Below are 21052 nucleotides of genomic sequence, written 5' to 3'. Positions count from 1 at the left end.
AGGTAAATTGCACCTATTATCTAGTATGTCATCATGCAGAATGTACATTTTACCCACACATACCTATTTGCATACTGTATACACACAGTATTCAAAGCCAAGAACTCAATGCACTTAAATGTATCGGTGTGTAAATGTGCTGATCTTTTGTTCATTCACTGCCCATTCTGCAAACACTGCATTATATCAATGACAATGCTGTTGGAATGCTGTATAACCAGTGGCTCTAGTGAACATATAGGAATCATGGGATAATACATTACCATTATACCCATATCTTTAGAGTCGCATGCACATAATGTGACAACCTGTGTTACCAAAACACAAATTATCTAAGTGGAGGCTGAAGAAATGGCCACAGTGTACTTTATTAAATTAATTTTGGTACTTTGTGTTGCATTAGAATCAAATAAAAATGTACAAAAATTCAATATATACAAAAATGTCATGTTCTGTTTTTTTACTGTTCAATTTATAATAACATTAGTTTAATTCTGATTGAATGCAGTTCAAGCACTTCAGACTTTCATTACACAATGCAACTTACTTAAAATACCAATAATTAACAGTTTTTGAGTTTTTTTTGCATTTTTGTCATTTAATACATCACATACACCACACTATTTTAATCTGTATTACATCATATGTAACTGCCATCTTGTGGCGGCGACCTCCATTCCACAGACACCCTTCACAATCAGGACTCTGAGAGGAATGTTCTTTTAACATGTACATTTGCATACATTTATTTACAGTTATATAGTTTTGTTTTTCAATTACTATTGTGATCTTCCATTTGCAACTGAGACACTAAGGACATCTGTACACTATGCGTAAGAAGTTAACAAAATGGAATGACATTCCTATGTTCATTTGTTACTGTGCTTGTACTAATGTTATATTGGCTACAGTAGGGCTGGAATAGTATGATACAATACATCACTGCTATTTGTCTACATTACTAGTATCTAATGTTGATGAATACCTCAGAACAAAACTCAATCCCCAATAATGCATCCAAGTCAATACATAATATTAGTAGCTCCTTTTGTTAGAAGTCTTCAGTATGACCTACGACAAGAAGGACAATTCCATTTCCTGGGTCAAGGGTTCTCATTTAAACTGTGAGTTTAATAGGTCTATCTTGCATTGTGGATATTTATATAATAGTATAAGCACAGTAACTGTATAGAAACACATTGCTATTGGGTCGTGAACAGAGAACTTTGATAAACCTAGAGACCTCACACCACTTTGATCATCATAACCACAAAACCAGAGGACAAAAACAAATCCTTATGAGATTGAAATAAATTAAACAAAAGCATAGAAATATTGTCTTAAGGCAAATGAAACAGATATAGGCCTAAGCAGCTTAAATAGTCACAACCATGAATTCCTCTTAAACAATGAAGCGGGTTTGTTGACAAGTGCATTTTCCTGTTGTCTCAGTCTGCTTGCTGATGCACTTACAGTGGTGAACAGAATACCATCCACCATCAAAACACTGAACATCTTATCATTTGTTTCACATTTGGATTTATGCTCTTGGTAAGAAGATCAGCAGTACAGTATCATGTATCAATGATGTCAGAGGAGGGTATTCTGTTCAGAAACCAAGTTGAGGTAGGTATATGTACAATTTACACACTTTTTCAGAGATGATGATGATGAACAATGGTAGTCTGAGATTAATCCCTGGATGTGCTAAAACATTTATTTATTTATTTATTTTTATTAAAGAATAATACGCCTTCCTGAAAAGTGTTTCTGTATAGATGGGTTTTACAGATGGTGTAATAATAATTTCATCATTATCACCCACAAGACCAAAGGAGATTTTCCCACTCCGTTGTGACAACAGGGAATGTATTTTTGATGTACTAATAATGACTCTTTTGACCTTTCCTGACCCTCTGCCCTATAAAAGTGACTGACACATATTCATATTTGACCCTAAGCTCAACACTACTTTTTTCTAAAGATAGAAATCGTAGAACATTGGCTAGATTGTAAGTCTCGCACAAGTCTCGTATTTTTACAGTGCCAGTGTATTCATCCCTCTTGGCATTTTTCCTATTTTGTTATATTACAACCTGTAATTTAAATGGATTTTTATTTGGATTTTATGTAATGGACATACACAAAATAGACCAAATTGGTGAAGTGAAAAGAAAAATATTACTTGTTTAAAAAAATGATAAAATATAAAAAAAAACCAGAAAAGTGGTGTGTGTATATATTCACCCCCTTTGTTCACATAATTAGATAAATAAAGTCCACCTGTGTGCAATCTAAGTGTCACATGATCTCAGTATATATACACACACCTATTCTGAAAGGCCTCAGAGTCTGCAACACCACTAAGCAAGGGGTACCATGAAGACCAAGGAGCTCTCCAAACAGGTCAGAGAAAGTGGGGGTGAAGTACAGATCAGGGTTGGGTTAGAAAATAAATATCTGAAACTTTGAACATCTCACGGAGCACCATTAAATCCATTATTAAAAAATGGAAAGAATATGGCACCAAAACAAACCTGCCAAGAGAGGGCCGCACACCAGAACTCACAGACCAGGCAAGGAGGGCATTAATCAGAGAGGCAACAAAGACCAAAGATAACCCTGAAGGAATTGCAAAGCTCCACAGCGGAGATTGGAGTATTTATCCATAGGACGACTTTAAGCTGTACACTCCACAGAGCTGGACTTTACGGAAGTGTGGCCAGAAAAAAAGCCATTGCTTAAAGACACAAATAAGCAAACACAGTTTGGTGTTCGTCAAAAGGCATGTGGGAGACTCCCCAAACATATGGAAGAAGCTAATCTGGTCAGATGAGACTAAAATTTAGCATTTTGGCCATCAAGGAAAACGCAATGTCTGGCGCAAACACAACACCTCTCATCACTCTGAGAACACCATCCCCACAGTGAAACATGGTGGTGGCAGTATCATGCTGTGGGATGTTTTTCATCAGCAGGGACTGGGAAACTTCTCAGAATTGAAGGAATGATGGATGGCGCTAAATACAGGGAAATTCTTCAGGGAAACCTGTTTCAGTCTTCCAGAGATTTGAGACTGGGACAGAGGTTCACCTTCCAGCAGGACAATGACCCTAAGCATACTGCTAAAGCAACACTCGAGTGGTTTAAGGAGAAACATTTAACTGTCTTGGAATGGCCTAGTCAAAGCCCAGTCCTCAATCCAATTGAGAATCTGTTGTATGACTTAAAGATTGCTGTACACCAGCAGAATACATCCAACTTGAAGGAGCTGGAGTAGTTTTCCTTGAAGAATGGGCAAAAAAAAATCTCAGTAGCTAGATGTGCCAAATGTATAGAGACATACCCCAAGAGACTTGCACCTGTAATTGCTGCAATAGTTATGCACACTCAAGTTTTCTGTTTTATTTGTTTGTTTCACAATAAACATATTTTGCATCGTCAAAGTGGTAGGCATGTTGTGTAAATCAAATGATACAAACGTCCCAAAAAACTATTTTAATTCCAGGTTGTAAGGCAACAAAATAGGAAAAATGCCAAGGGGGATGAATACTTTGGCAAGCCACTGTAGAGGTGGTGTACTGGGTGCGTCCAGTGGGTGTTCATTTGGATGGGACTGACAGCAGTTGTTGTATCTGTACATTTTTCGCAATGCAATGTACATGAATACTGAGGAAACCTATGTGGATATCACTGTGTGAGGACACAGTCAGACACACCACTATTCTGAAAAACAAGACTCGCGTTGTCTATTTGTGGCCGTGACCCCAATAAATCATAACCACTGGGACTCCCACTGAAAATGAAAATAGCAGTTGAAAGCAAATAATGGAATATGAACAAAACGTGATAAAATCTCATGTTAACATGGATCAGATTGACTAAAGGAAAGCAACACAAGCTAAAGACGTGCAAGGTGACATTGAGAGAATAATTTACTACATGTTTTATTGATGAGGAGATGGAACCAGGCCAAGTGACCTTCAATGATTCACTAGTTAATGATGAGCAATTCATTTGACCTCTTAAGTGTATCATCAATAGCAGACCTAAATAAGAGATCCCAAGATAAAATAGAACAAAAGCACCAGTGTTGTGCCATTCACGATAATTTGCTCATTTCTAAGCCTGTGCTTTCTTGATTTCCCCCTGTGCCATTTGGTTTCTGTCTTCATTGTAAATAAATAAAAATCTGCTTTTTAAAAAATTAAGCTTAAAACACAGACAGGTTAATGCAGGGGTGTTAAACTCATTTTGCCCCACAGGCTGCATTCAGTCTTCACCAAGGTCCGGAGAGCCACACTTAAAATTGGTTATATTTCCTCACCGTCAAAGTTTGCTGAAAATTGCCGTCTATCCATCGCTTTTGGAATATTTTATGCTTCCTGACTGTCTAGCTTTTCGGTGGCTGATCTGTGGCATGTTTTACTCAACTCCATTAAATATTCAGAAGTGAATGCCGCTACATGTTCAAGAGACTCTCTAAAAAACTTTCTTTTTGGTAATACATGCAGAAGCACTGGGTAAAATCATGTCCACAGCTCTGTTTTCTTGGAGTTGAATTCAGTGTAGAGCAGCATAAAGAGACTATAAATGTAAGTCCATTATCATTTCTACAGTTTCATATTTGTTGTTGTTGTTGCCATTTCTATGTCGATTGAGATTGTTTTTCCTCAGAAATAATTCAAAAAATGTTATTAATAAAAATAAATAAAAAAACACTCAAACAGGCCCGGATTGAAGGGGCTCGCGGGCCGGATCCATATGACAGCCCTGGGTTAATGAGAGAAACTGAAAAAGATAAGTTGTAATAAAACATGTTGCACCATTTATGCTCATCCACACTGAATTCAACTCTCAGAAGAAGAGCTGTGGACATGATTTTACCCAGTGCTTCTGCATGTATTACCCCCAAAAACTTTTTAGAGAGTTTCTTGAATGTGTAGCGGCATTCACTTCTGAATATTTAATGGAGTTGAGTAAAACATGCCACAGAACAGAAGGGAACAGACTTAACTAAGACAATTTGTGTGATGTCGCAACAACAAGGCAAATGATGTGAAAGCAAATTAAACCAAGAATTTCCCACATTCGAACGGATATGAATAATTCAAATAAGACATTTCAACAAAAACAATTCAACAAAAATAAATCTGAGCCATTCAGTGGAGATTTCAAATCTAGCTCTAGTCGAAAACAACAGGCACATCTTTCTGGACTGATCAATGGCCCTTTCTCACTCTCACATTGAATATCATGGTTTCCTTCCCTCAATGTGCTCTGATTAATTCCACAGAAGTTTTGTGCTTGTTTTTTCCCCTCCTCCTTGTCACCCTCTTCTCTCCATAGTTCAAACGAACAAGACATAAAAAAAGAAGCGCTTGTGACCTAGAACTGAAAGAGAAGCTACACACTTTCTTTTTTGTGAAGACACCTTTGCAAGATATTTGAAGATATTTTTAGATATCACATCCACAGTCATAGTGCCTGGGGCTTAAGTCAGAGCATAAAAGGTGAAATACTTGTTGTTTCCTGCTCAAAAGACCATCTTGACACCATTGACGTTGGATGTTGACAGCTACAATGATAGTGGTATACACCCTAGAATTGGTACTGATCTTGTGTTGAGTATAGGCTACAGCAGCCTTTCACACCATAGTGCTGAAGTGCATGTCTCTAGTTCATTGCACTACAATATAGAGCTGCAGACAAACTGACCACTGATTGTAGCATCTACACATACCATCCTGCGCCATGCTTTTCCTCTCTTACAAGCACGCATGAGCGCGCACGCATACACACACACACACACACACACACACACACGTCCTCCCACACACACGGATGGCAATACACTTTTACATCAGTTAGGTAAAATGTAAAAAAGAATGCGGCATCTATGACGACAGTAGATCCTGCAGGTGCTTCAGTTATGAGAGTAGTTTGGCTGAAGTGGCTGCTCGTTTGTCTCTTATCCTCTCCTCCTCTCCGTACAGAACAGCACTATGTGGCCCAGCAGACTGATCCTTATCAGCCGTATGGACGCATGGCAGCCCAGACCACAGCTGGACGAGGCTGGACTGTAAATAGGAGCTGCCAGGAAGGTTTTCTTGGCATGCCGCCTTTTATCCAGGCGAGAACAAAGATGAGGTTTGTCCTTCAGTCTCTCCACAATACACGAACATTCCGGTTTTATTTAGCATATAAACAGCATGATTACCAGGTACAGTACTAAGCTTCTTCAAAGTAAATAGCAGTTCTGCCCTGCCTGAATCTACTAATATCCAGTTACTGGCAGTCACAGCCACAAAATCCAGTAGTTTCAGACCTTTTGGCACTAGGACAACATGGCTGATGAAATCAGATCAGAAGTCATGGGCCAGTACACATGTAAAGTATGACAGACACAACGCCCTACTCATGTCGCTAATTACATCACGGACTATGCGTGTACTACTTTGTCACCTGTTTACTTTGAATTAGAAATAACTAGAACCATCCTAAATATGAATCAGGACCATTAACTGACCTTTTTATTCTTATTTTTGTTAATCAACACGTCCACTATATCAGGGGATATTACTTGTATCCTATAAATGTAAAGTACATATTTGCAGGTCTAAGATGTTGGTAATAGAAATTAATGTAAATATGAGATATCATAGGTAAACATTAATAACCTGTTGTATGTATCCTGTTACGAACCTTCATAAGGATCTGTTATGAAAGGGCATGATATCATTCATTAGAACACTGCTTTTATTCTGATAGACTATTGGGATACATTTTTTGTGTGTGTGTGTGTGTGTGTGTGCGCAATGGCCTTTTATCAAATAAGAGATTCCCTGACGGACATAAGTAAAATAAATAAAAAATACAATAACAACAACATCAACATCAACCAAATAAACCCAAAAAGAGGAACTCTGTTTAGAAAACATGAATATATCCCTCCGTCACATCAACTAATAAATTGTGTCTATTCTTGCCCATGACAATCAACATCATGGTTCAATGCTAGTATCTAGAGTGAGAGACAGCTAATAACTTATTATTGCCACAGTCCTGCTGTAAATCCAAGTTGATGGTCATCCTTTGTTACGGTTTTGCATTTCCAAGGATCCAACATCCAAGCATCCAACATCCAGGCAGCAGTGTAGGGCTACAACGTGGTCTCATACTCCAGGCGCTCCTGAACTGTAGTGTCATCTTTGTACTGGAGTCTGGGCGGCGTAGGGGAGCAGTCGATGGCCAGGATGGCCTTGCGTATACTCCTGTCCAATACGTGCCTCTCCCAGGCCGGATAGCGGTTCCGACACAGGTCTATTTTGATGACTGTCTCATCGATGCGTGGGGCACGGGAGGACGGCGTGGAGGGGGCGGTGGGTCTCACCTGAAACACGGGCATGCAGCCGTCCCTCTCTGTGTATTTGCTGTCCCTGCCAATGGTGCCATCCCCCGAGATAAGAGGCACACCACGGTTGGACCTCAACGAGTTGGTGGCCCCCTCAGCGGGCAGCGTGAAGGCAGCCGTGGGGTCGTCCAGCACGAGGCTGGGTGAGCGTCCGAATCGGGGCCCGTTGGGGTGAAAGAAGGCGTAGTACATGAGCATGAAGACGATGCCGGTGAGGAAGCTGCTGAAGATGACACAGAGGGCGGGGACCGCGAAGGCATCGGTGCTCTGAGGGACGCGGTACAGGTACCACAGGGCACTCAGAGCAGTGTTCTCCAGCAGGATCACAAAGTAGTAGATGAAGAGCCGACACCGAGTACGACCCTCCTTCACATTAAACCAACTGAAGATGTAGATGATCCCCACGACCATGTCGAAGACAATCTCCTCCCACTTGGTGATGCAGAACTCGGTCTCACAGTGGACTATCCAGAAGGTCATAATGCACCAGTGGAGGACGATGAAGATACCAAAGTAGAGCTGGAACACGGAGGCGAACAGGGCGAAGGTGATGACCCGGGCGGCAATGGTGAAGAAGTGCCAGCAGAACTGGATGATGACGGCCAGGTAGCTGATTGGCTTCTTATCATCCCGGGAGTCTCGTAGGGCTTTCTGATAGGATGCCAAGGCCCAGGCCAGAGACACCAGGGAGGCAGCCGCTGTCATTCCTATGGAGACACAGAAAGGACAAAAAAACTCATGAGATTCGCAGTCACATTCACAGGTATAACATAATCAGAGAGTATGGTAACTCAAACTGTTATAGACCTATATCCATCCTGCCCTGCCTTTCTAAAGTCTTCGAAAGCCAAGTTAACAAACAGATTACCGACCATTTCGAATCCCACTGTACCTTCTCCGCTATACAATCTGGTTTCCAAGCTGGTCATGGGTGCACCTCAGCCACGCTCAAGGTCCTAAACGATATCATAACCGCCATCGATAAAATACATTACTGTGCAGCCTTATTCATCGACCTGGCCAAGGCTTTAGACTCTGTCAATCACCGCATTCTTATTGGCAGACTCAACAGCCTTGGTTTCTCAAATTACTGACTCGCCTGGTTCACCAACTACTCCGCAGATAGAGTTCAGTGTGTCAAATCGGAGGGCCTGGTGTCAGGACCTCAGGCAGTCTCTATGGGGGTGCCACAGGGTTCAATTCTCGGGCCGACTCTTTTCTCCGTGTATCAATGATGTCGCTCTTGCTGCTGGTGATTCTCTGATCCACTTCTACGCAGACGACACCATTCTGTATACTTCTGGCCCTTCTTTGGACACTTAACAAACCTACAGACGGGCTTCAATGCCATACAACACTCCTTCCGTGGCCTCCAACTGCTCTTAAATGCTAGTAAAACTAAATGCATGTCTTTTAACCGATTGCTGCCCGCACCCGCCCAACTGACTAACATCACTACTCTGGACAGTTCTGAGTTAGAATATGTGGACAACTACAAATACCTAGGTATCTGGTTAGACTGTACACTCTCCTTCTAGACTCACATTAAGCATCTCCAGTACAAAATTAAATTTAGAATTGGCTTCCTATTTTGCAACAAAGCCTCCATCACTCATGCTGCCAAACATACCCTTGTAAAACTGACTATCCTACCAATCCTGGACTTCGGCGATGTCATTTACAAAATAGCCTCCAACACTCTACTCAGCAAATTGGATGTAGTCTATCACAGTGCCATCCGTTTTGTCACCAAAGCCCCATATACTACCTACCACTGCGATCTGTATGCTCACGTTGGCTGGCCCTCACTTAATATTCGTCGCCAAACCCACTGGCTCCAGGTCATCTATAAGTCTTTGCTAGGTAAAGCCCCGCCTTATCTCTGGTCACCATAGCACCCATAACACCCACCCGTAGCACGCGCTCCAGCAGGTATATTTTACTGGTCTTCCCCAAAGCCAACTCCCCCATTAGCTGCCTTTCCTTCCAGTTCTCTGCTGCCAATGACTGGAACGAATTGCAAAAATCACTGAAGCTGGAGACTTATATCTCCCACACTAACTTTAAGCATCAGTTGTCAGAGCAGTTTACCGATCACTGCACCTGTACACAGCCCATCTGTAAATAGCCCACCAAACTACCTCATCCCTGTATTGTTATTTATTTTTGCTCTTTGCACCCCAGTATCTCTACTTGCACATCATCATCTGCACATCTATCACTCCAGTGTTATTGCTAAATTGTAATTATTTTGCCACTATGGCCTTTTTATTGCATTACCTCCCTACTCTTACTACATTTGCACACACTGTATAAAGATTTTCTATTGTGTTATTGACTATACGTTTGTTTATCCCATGTGTAACTCTGTGTTTTTGTTTTTGTCACACTGCTTTGCTTTATCTTGGCCAGGTCACAGTTGTAAATGAGAACTTGTTCTCACCTGGCCTACCTGGTTAAATAAAGGTGTTTTTTTTTTTAAATACATTTTTTTTAACTACATGGGAGTAATGTGTGGAGTTTTTTGTTCCTGTAAGTCTGCCATGATGTGATGACTCTTTAATAGATACTGTACCGGTATGTATAATGTCTCAAATGGATGAGTCACAAGAAATGTGTGAAGAAAAAAGATATTCCCAGGAAGTATTTAAAGAAGAACACTTTTCATAGAGCAACGCAACACCAAACAGAACCGGGAGCCAAACAAAAGTGTTTTTTTACACCAAAACACAAACACAAGCACATTTGGGAGACAAACAACCCTTCAGGAGGAACGGCATAACATTATATATTCCTCCACTCAGTGACTCTCTGCAGCACAATTAGCTCAATATGAAACCCATTCTTATCCAAGCTGCCTGTAAAATACAGAAATTCACAAGGCCCACTGGTGGCGTTTAGCTCTGAAATATCTGAACTGAGGGACTGTATTGTTGCTTTGTACTCAGTAAAATCCATTAAAGATGGCTGTGGTCCAGGGATCCCTGGCTGTATGACACTGGGTTTCTCTGAGGAGCTGGGTGCCATGGTTCAAGTGCCAAGTGCTCATGGCGCTGGAGTGATCGTCCTCTATCAAGAGTGAGAGGAGACTCTCACTCTCCTGGACTCGATACTCGAGTCGAGGGAGACAACAGCCTACACATGCACTTGCATGTACACACACACACACACGACCTGCCCAAGATGTCTCTACGCACACACACACACAATACTTTGGTCTGACTGACAAGTGCAAGAGGCAAAGAGCACAGATGGACAGACTGAATTGACTGCATTTTACTATCTTTGTTAAATCCTATTGAATATACTGTATCTACTGTTTATTATTTCTCTGTAACTGCAGGTACTGCAGGATTTTGTTCCTACTAGGCACCACACCTAACCAACTAGGCTAATTGATCAGTTCAGGGCCTAAATTCAACACGCCTGGTCTTCCAGGTCGGTTAAATCAAAAGCATGAAGTGCGAGGGTTGCCTACCCCTGCCCTAGGGATTCAATGGAAACTCTTTACACTACAATCTGACTGTAAACACTGAAAGAGCAATACGGAGGTTCATTGGCAGCCATTCAAGTTCATGCGACCCCTTAATCACATGGAGGAGGACCCCATGAATATCCTGGGATACATCAAAAATACCCTAAGTACCCTATTCCCTATAGCCCTCCAACTCAACTCTGGACTTGGAAGCCAGTTCCACTGTGTTCTTTCATTGTTCCCCTCTAATCAGGGACTGATTTTGACCTGGGACACCAGGTGTGTGCAATCATTATCATGTAGAACAGAAAACCAGCAGGCTCCGGACCTTTTAGGGTAAGAGTTGAATACTCCCGTCCTATATAGTGCACTACTTTTGACCAAAGCCCTATTGAGCTCTCTGCTACCGATGACTGGAACGAATTGCAAAAATCACTGAAGTTGAAGACTTATATCTCCCTTACTAACTTCAAGCATCGGCTGTCAGAGCAGCCTACCAATCGCTGCAGCTGTACACAGCCCATCTGTAAATAGCCCATTCATACAACCAACCTCTACCTACCTCATCCCCATATTTGTTTTTTGTTTATTTCTGCTCTTTGCAAACCAGTATTTCTACTTGCACATCCTCATTTGCACATCTATCACTCCAGTGTTAATTACTCAATTGTAATTACTTCACCACTATGGCCTATTTATTGCCTTACCTCCTTACTTCGTTTGCAAACACTGTATACAGATTTTTCTATTGTGTTATTGACTGTACATTTGTTTACTGTATGTGTAACTCTGTGTTGTTGTTTTTGTCGCACTGCTTTGCTTTATCTTGGCCAGGTCGCAGTTATAAATGAGAACTTGTTCTAAACTGGCCTGCCTGGTTAAATAAAGTTCAATAAAAAAAGAGCAGCCCACAATATAGGGAACGGTGATTATACAATAGTGCGGTTGGTTGATACATAATGAAGACGGCTTCCTATTAACACAACGAGCAGCAGAACGGGATGTCACCATCCGACCACTAATAAACCACGCTATTCAATCATGTGCAAATGAAAAGTGAGGAACAGTCGTTATTACGGGGCATGACAGCTACTTACTGTTTCCCATAAAGTGAGCCAGAGTCCACTCAGAAAACACACTTGCTCCATTGTTTTATTACATCCGCAAGAGCAAAGAGAGAGTGAAGCAAACTGGGAAATTAATACTGGTCGAGCTGTGCCTCATGACCCCAGTTTATCCAATAGTCTAGCGGCCTGGCTGGGTGGACTAGCTCTTGATCAACCTGTGATCATATTGTGACTTTAAAGGTTATAATAGATCAGACCACATTTAAAATGGAGATGATCACTATTCATTGCAACGCAGCTCCCTTGGCTCCTCTTATAACAAAGAGTTACTACTGTGGATTACCCACAAAGACATCTGGCAACAAGCTGTGCTCTGTCTGGTGGTAGAGCTGTCCCGGATATTTCCGTTTGACTTTTACCAGAGATGGCTTTGATGATGGGGGCACAAAACGAAATCCATACTTGACATTCTCTAGACCAAAGACTGTTGTGGGCAGGATACTTGTCTGTCTAATCTAGATCATGGATGATGATGTGACTGGCTGCTATGGACATTGTTGTCCATGTAGCAACAACCTTATACATAAACCAATTCATTATCCTGGAGCTGGATGAATAAATCCAGCTTCAAAAGTTGAAAATGAAAGCCATCCAAACACCCTTTCAAATGTAAATGAAGATTTGAGATGATAGAGAAAATATAGGACAACTTCAATGCATGTGCATATCAAAGCATCGATATCTTATTTAGAACCTCACTCAAAACTCTATGGCTCCTTGTGGATGGATATGTATCTGGAACCAATGTCAATCCTGTCACCTCACTCAAGGAGTCTTACAGTACAGCAAAGTGTTACCCAATTACCCTTTCTGTAGATACCCTTTGTGTAATGTCTCCCAAATAGTCCCTATGGGCTTAAGTGTAACTGCAGTATATGCATTACTTATCTCCCTGTTCCTGGCTTTTAACACCCAGGACCATTACAGTCAATTGCATTTTGTAATCAGACGTTAACATATGGCTGACTCCTGTGCTTTTTAAATTATTTTCACTTCAAAGTCAAACCGAGTCAGTTTGTTGAGAGAGACGTCCACTCTCTCTTCTCCAGGATGTCAGAACTGGATGGCGTGATGTATACAGTAGAAATATGACAGAAATTCATTGTGTCCTTCTACTTCTGTCTACACAAAAACATGCTATCTAGAACCAGCTGTTCCCATAGGAGAGCCCTTCGAAAAACTTGTTTTGGTTCCAGGTAGAACCCTTTTTGGTTTCAAGTAGAAGCCTTTTGGTTGTGGAAAGGGTTCTATCTGGAACCAAAACTAGTTTTTCCAAAGGGCTCTCCTATGGGGACAGCTGAATAACCCTTTTAGGTTCTAGATAGCATGTTTCTGCGTAGACAGAAGTGGAAGAACACAATGATGTTCTGTCATGTTCCTACTTTTTTCTAAGAGTGTATACAATACATTGAGCTGAGAGAATCAGGTCTGTCTGTCTCCTTCTCTTTGTATGCCTATCAATAATAGAGCTATGCCTTGAGCAGAGTTTATTTAATCAACTGTATCTATCTACTATATTGATTGGCCTATCTATTTACACATTTGTATTTGTTTGTCATTGATTAATAACAGTCTTTAACCCAGTTAGATGCAGGCCAGGCCATTAGGTGTTGGGGCGTGATGAAAGGGTTTAATGACTACTGTGTGGAGTGGGCTGATTAACAGGCTGAGGCCAGGAGTGGCAGGGGACTGGGAGGGGGATGCCATTCTTATTCTGGAGCTAGGCCCTGCGTGTGTGTGTTTGTGCACATTTAGTTTAGTGCATGCACGTGAGTGTGTGGGTGTGTGTCTGAGGAAGGAAGCAAAGCCATTCCTCTGCCCACACACACACACACACACACACACACACACACACACACACACACACACACACACACACACACACACACACACACACACACACACACACACACACACACACACACACACACACACACACACACACACACACACACACACACACACACACACACCTCGAGGAGAAGGAGGAGGGGAGGGAAGCTAGAGGAATCTGCCGGGCTGCCACAGTCCAGCAGTGTGCTGCGTGGCTACTGGGTAGTGTGATTTAACTGGTGATGTAATGCTCCTCCTCTCCTCTCACAGAAGCTTCAGTAATTTGGGAAAGGAGGCGGGCTGGGGACCAGGGAGGGGCAGGGTTACATAAACCACAGCAGCATCACTGCAGCACTGGGGCTGCAATGTACCAAATGGCACCCTATCCCCTATGTAGTGCACTACCTTTAGCCAGACTAGTGCACTATATTAAAGGGAATTGGGGGCCATTTCAGACAGCAAAGGCTTTGGCCAAAAGTACTAACAGGGTACTTACTATATAGTATAGGCACTATGTAGGGAATAGGTTTAAATTTCAGATGTAGCCTGTGTGGAAATACCTGCTTCAGCAGCAGCAGGGTCATTACTGTTGGCAGCACTGGGAAATGGATGTTGTGGAAATAAAACGTTGATGAGTGTCTGCTTCCTGGTATACTGTACAGTTGAGATTTTTCAGTGCGAGTGGTTTTCTCCTCATAGACTCATGCCTTTGGCATTGCCACTGTGTTGCTGACAGTTTCTTTCACTGATTTGTCACTGCTTTTATAAGAAGGCAACATATGGTATTCTCACTGCAAGCAACAGAGCTGGATAACTAACTCTCTGGATAACTCTCTCAGTGATACTTTAAGTCAGTGAGTGAGTGGGTGAGTGAGAGGTGAATGTCTGTGGCCATGGCCGCATGATCAAAATAACACTTTTTTTTTTTTAACTTTGGGGATTTAAAAAAAAAACTGCCAGGATTGGCCTTCTAAAATAAAACCAGAACAAGGGGAGAGAGTCAGACATACTGTTGTGGTAAGGAAGAAGACATTACCTCAATGAAGTTATCTAGCAGAGAGAGGAATGAAGACAAGTGATTTGAAGAGCACACAGAGAGGGCCTGGGACAGGTCTGAAGCAGCCGTATCAAACCATTAACACAAGCTTATTTGGAAAAGGAGAAAGCAAGCTCTTCCCAACCATGGTGGGTTTTTTAAATACATTGCCCAGTTCATCAGATTATAGGATGTATTGTTTTACCTAAATAGTTCAGACAAATGAAAGGAGTGTGATATGCCACTGGGTTAGATGGTTTCTTAAATCAACACAGAAGGTATGACATGACTTGCATTTCATAAAGCTCTCCATATTAGCTCCCTGTGATAGCGCAGTGTGTTGATGCAAACAATCTCTAATTCCTCTTGTTCCTTTCCAATATGAGAGTCACCAAGTCAAATGTGACTGCATATTCAAGCAATAGGTAACCAACAGTGATGTACCCTTGACTTATGACCGAGAGGGATTGCTGAATACCACTTATTTTTCACCTGGGATAGATATAATTCCGGAAAAGTGCTGCAAGAAATACAGTCAAGCTGAAGAATCGCTCACTTACAGGTGCTGGTTAGATAGGCCTCCTGGAGAATAATCCTTTTCCCAGGAAGGAAGTGTGTCACTCTGACAGAGTGTAAGAGAGGAAAAAGGCTGACGACTGATGGGGTCTGGCTCACTGCTAGTGTGGGCTAAAACCACAGTAGCTATGGCAACTTCACTTAGAGAGAGAGTGGTAGGGAAATATAATGAGAACGAATGAGAGAGTGAGTGAGAATATGAGAGAGAGCAAGAGAGAGAGGTGGAGAGGAAGAGATAGAGGTGGAGAGGAAGAGATCGAGGTGGAGAGGAAGAGATAGAGGTGGAGAGGAAGAGAGAGAGGTGGAGAGGAAGAGAGAGAGGTGGAGAGGAAGAGATAGAGGTGGAGAGGAAGAGATAGAGATGGAGAGGAAGAGATAGAGGTGGAGAGGAAGAGATAGAGGTGGAGAGGAAGAGATAGAGGTGGAGAGGAAGAGATAGAGGTGGAGAGGAAGATAGAGAGGTGGAGAGGAAGAGAGAGAGGTGGAGAGGAAGAGAGAGAGGTGGAGAGGAAGAGATAGCGGTGGAGAGGAAGAGATAGAGATGGAGAGGAAGAGATAGAGGTGGAGAGGAAGAGATAGAGGTGGAGAGGAAGAGATAGAGGTGGAGAGGAAGAGATAGAGGTGGAGAGGAAGATAGAGAGGTGGAGAGGAAGAGAGAGAGGTGGAGAGGAAGAGAGAGAGTTGGAGAGGAAGAGATAGAGGGCTCTATTTTTGGCTGGCGTTATGGACGGCACTGGTGTCAAACGCACATTAGTTTGCAATTTTGTCATGTAAAAACTTGCACACTGGCATTTTCCAGCCCTAACGCCAGGTTCCTCAATATACCTGTCTTACATGAGCTAGCTTGCGCTCAGATGGGCAGGGTGGATATATTTGAGGTGTGTCCTTGAAAACGTGATCCAAAGTGCTAATTTCAGGCAGCGCTGACAGGGATATTTAAGACCAACCTAATGCTGCTTTTAGCAGTAACACAGTTGGTTATGGCATGAAATTTGACAGCGGAAATGCATCCTATCCAGCCGTGACGTACCCTGCACATGGAACAAGATCAGTGGTGTAAAGTTCTTAAAATACTTTCAAATTCTACATAAGTTGTTTTTTCGGGGTATCTATACTTTACTATTGATATTTTTGACAAATTTTACTTTTACTTCACCACATTCCTACAGAAAATAATGTACTTTTTATTCCATACATTTTCCCTGACACACAAAAGTAATTCACACACTTATCAAGAGAACATCCCTGGTTATCTCTGTCTCTGATCTGGTGGACTCACTAAACACAAATGCTTTGTTTGCAAATTATGTCTGAGTGTTAGGTTTCCCATGACTATCTGTAAATACATTTTTAAAAACACAAATTGTGGCATCTGGTTTGCTTAATATGAGGAATCTGAAATTATTCATACTTTTACTTTTGATACTTAAGAATATTTTAGCAATTACATTCACTTTTGTTTATTTAATAAGTATATTTAAAACCAAATACTTGTAGACTTTTACTGAAGTAGTATTTTACTGGGTGACTTTTACTTGACTCATTTTCTATTAAGGTATCTTTACTTTTACTTAAGTATGACAATTGGGTACTTTTTCCACCACTGAACAAGAGTGACCTAATGTGCTTTTGGTGCCTGTATACTTCCTTTTTAGAAACATTAAAAAAACAAGGCTTTTTTTTGTCTGCCCATTGCAATTTTGAAGTAGTCGAGACTGTCGATAACAGGTTTGGCTCCTGAGACTACTTGGAAATAAATCTTAAATCACCAAAGCAAATCACCGGCATTCTCTTTTTATCTAAGCATTGTAGACAGGCCCACATTATTTTAACCATGCAGGTCCCGTTTTGGATGTGTGTGAAACCCTCCACAGTCTGCGTTGTTTTAATATTACATGCCGACATGGAGAAATGATGGTGCCTGTAAGTGTGACATAGCCTATTAAAACAAGTTGTTGTTTTGTTTACAATTTGATTAGAATTATTCACCTCTTTTTACGCCTTATCAATAATTAATTTAATCTTGCTTATTGACAATGTTTGGTATGTCCACGCTCAGCCATAATGTAATTTACGGTAGGCCTTTGGTCGCCTCTCCTTCCAATTCTCTGCTGCCAATGACTGGAACGAACTACAAAAATCTCTGAAACTGGAAACACTTATCTCCCTCACTAGCTTTAAGCACCAGCTGTCAGAGCAGCTCACAGATTACTGCACCTGTAACATAGCCCATCTATAATTTAGCCCAAACAACTACCTCTTTCCCTACTGTATTTATTTATTTTTCTCCTTTGCACCCCATTATTTCTATCTCTCCTTTGCATATTCTTCCACTGCAAATCAACCATTCCAGTGTATTACTTGCTATATTGTATTTACTTCGCCACCATGGCATTTTTTTGCCTTTGCCTCCCTTATCTCACCTCACTTGCTCACATTGTATATAGACTTATTTTTCTATTGTATTATTGACTGTATGTTTGTTTATTCCATGTGTAACTCTGTGTCGTTGTATGTGTCGAACTGCTTTGCTTTATCTTGGCCAGGTCGCAATTTTAAATGAGAACTTGTTCTCAACTTGCCAACCTGGTTAAATAAAGGTGAAATAAATAAAATATCAGTGTGATTGCTATTGAAGCCATGCAATTATTTAGAACAATGTGGACTGAAAATGGGTTCAAGTCAACATATTTAGCAAAGATAGGTCTACATTTTGTTATTTCATTTGTGTAAGTAATTTAACAAACTAACATTGGAACTGAAGTTGATCCCAAGACAATACATAAAAGACCGTAATTACACGTTCTGATTGGCCGATGTTGAACAACCATATTTTCATGTATTTTTATAGAAAATTGTTAATGAGCTAAACTGAATGGGGGACTAAAACGGTTAGGTCAAGCCAAGGTTAGCGATGCCATGGGTTTTAGGTGCTCTATAAATCCGCCATAATGTCCTCAAGTCTTGGTGAGCCGAGGATGGGATTTTCAGAGCAATTAACTTTCCCCATCAATCCATCCACATTTCTCTGTCCCATTGTACTATAGCAGCCTGTGAATATCAAATGGAAGAAGAGGAACCTATAAATACACTCTCTCTTCTTCTCCCAAGGCTCCTAGACTCAGAGTAGCTACAGTGATTAACATCCTGCATTATGTGCATTTTCCACTTGTAAATCTTATGCAACTCCCACCGTATAAATAGAATTGTTTTGAAATGATGCAGAGAGACTGACAAGAGGAAATACAACCGAGTGACTACATCCACAGACTCGTCAGCATCCTCTCCATTGTTTTCTCTCCCTCTCAAGCGCATCACACATTTTTCGAATCCCTCCTCACCGCTAACGTCAGAGGAGGTCCAATCTTCTTTAGCACAGCAGAAAGAGCATAAGTGCCTCTAAAGTGCAGCAAATACTCTGCTTTCCGCGGCTCAGCACAGCAGAGGAGAAGGTAGAGCAAAGCAAGGCTATGGAGTTGTGGGGACGATGGACAAGGGGAAGACTTGTGATAGTGTTCAAGCCCACAGCAGACCTGGAAGCTTTCCAATGGCCTAAATGTGGCCAGCCTTCTTCCCCCCTGCGTGCGTTTGCTTGTGTGTGTCTGTCTGTGTGTCTGTGTGTGTGTGTGAGGCATGCGAGGTGTGTGTGTGTCAGCCCAGACAGTGTAATTAAACATGATTCATTGCCCCGGAGAGAGGACCACACTCTTTCTGTACTTAACATTACATTAGGCCTGCATTTCTAAGAGCAGACTTTACATTGATGTGCTTCTGTTCACACTAACAAATAAGTATTCCACACAGGCCACAATAGAACACTTGGGTGGTGGTGTTCTTTTAAACAGCGGTATCCCAACTTGGGAAACCCTAACAGTGCAATGTGACTGATTTACAACAGACAGAGGCAATGAATGAGAATAGTGGGGGATGGAGAGAGTATGTGAAAGTGTGGTATCAGGAAGTACATTGGATGGCCTGTGTATTTACAGTATTTGTACAGTGGCAGATAGATGAGGTGGTAGTACAGTTAATACAGGGTGTGGTTCCAGCCAGTACCTTGGACGGCCTGCAGTTTGTGCGTCTGGATGATGATGCAGAGCTGCAGGACCAGCTGAGGAGCGCTCTCCAGGAAGGTGGCCAGGAGGTGCAGCATGCTGACGTCAGCAAACTCATACACCATCCTCCAGTAGAACCTCCAGCGGTCATGGTCCCCACTGCGCCGGCTCCGGATGCCTAGGTAGATGGCGTGGAAATACCTGGAACAAAAGGAAACAATACATCCACAAGTCAAATTACAGGACACCTAGTGACCTTGTCAAAAAGCTTGGATCCCTTGGCGTCGCAGCTAATGCGCTGACGCTCGACTCCACAGTCGACTCCCTTTGGTTATGCATGTACATAGAGAGTCATATTATATGTGTGTTTATATGTCCCACTCAAATGTTTTTCATTCATTTCCATATAATCCGATCTAGAATGCATTTCACCAAGTCGAACTTCTAAAATTGTGTCTTACAGCTCCTATCCAACAAACTGCATTCAGTAGTAAGAGGGTTTCTGATGTTGTGTTGGGTTATCCTGTGTGTTAGCTATGCCTAAGGATGCACATGAATTTGATGTGAAATATTTAGTGCTGTTGCAGTTGATTCTGTGAATACAGACATAGTGTGGCTAGAAACAATAAACACAGAGAAAGTGATGTCATTGTTACATCACTTCAGCTTGGTATTGTAGCTAGAATAATGATTATGATACATTTAAGTCCCAGGGGGATGTGGTACTGTGTATGGCAAATATACTACGGCTAAGGGCTGTTCTTAGGCACAAAGCAATGCAGAGTGACTGGACAAAGTCCTTAGCCGTGGTATATTGGCCATATATCACAAACCCCCGAGGTGCCGTATTATTATAAACTGGCTACCAACGTAATTAGAGCAGTTAAAATACATGTTTTGTCATATGCGTGGTATCAGCCAATCAGCATTCAGGGCTCGAACCTCCCATTTTACAAGTACATTTAACCTGTCATTGCAAATTATTAAACAATTAAAGACCAATTGTTTTCTAAAAGTGGACTTAATTGTTACACAGTGAAAATGTCTCAAGTGGCACGTAAGATTAGTTAACCTCAGCATTGGCAGAAACAGCTATCTGCTTGCTTGTTCTAGGCTGAGTTCCAAATGGCACCCTATTCCATTTATAGTCCACTACTACCCATAGGGCTCTGGTCAAAAGTAGTGAACTATAGGAAATATGGTGACATTTGAGACTCAGAAGCTTCAAGTGGATGGAACATCACTTTTAAGCTGCTAGCTATTCCCAGCGAATTAACTACATCTATATTTACAATGCTAATCTAGCCATTTAAACATAAAGGCTTGAAAGAGCTTATTTCTCAAACATACACTTTTACTGTCAGAGAGAGACATGCGCAGAATTAAGATGAGGCTATCTATTGACTACAGCTCCACCAATCTATGAAATCCTCACACACACAAAAATAATATGCTCCACTGACAGTCTGGGAAACCGTCCAAACATAACCGTCCAGAATCTACCTGCTCACCACAGGGCTATTTGAGTACAGCACT

General features: G+C 41.6%; 1 protein-coding gene across 1 annotated transcript in view; it reads right to left on the bottom strand.

The window, feature by feature from the left end:
- Positions 1-349: 349 nt before the first annotated feature.
- The window catches only part of xkr4 (XK related 4), a 67401-nt gene continuing 46698 nt past the window's right edge, over positions 350-21052 (bottom strand). The window contains exons 2-3 of the mRNA XM_035799985.2: positions 19518-19717; positions 350-8121 (exon numbers count right to left, since the gene is read on the bottom strand). Of these exons, the coding sequence (XP_035655878.1) occupies positions 7163-8121; positions 19518-19717 (1159 nt within the window). The 3' untranslated portion in view covers positions 350-7162. The remainder of the gene's footprint in view (positions 8122-19517; positions 19718-21052) is intronic.

This window comes from Oncorhynchus keta, chromosome 23, assembly GCF_023373465.1.
Source record: "Oncorhynchus keta strain PuntledgeMale-10-30-2019 chromosome 23, Oket_V2, whole genome shotgun sequence".
Classification (NCBI taxonomy): domain Eukaryota; kingdom Metazoa; phylum Chordata; class Actinopteri; order Salmoniformes; family Salmonidae; genus Oncorhynchus; species Oncorhynchus keta.
Note: the sequence above shows the minus strand (reverse complement) of the source record. Positions and strands in the feature narration are given on the sequence as shown.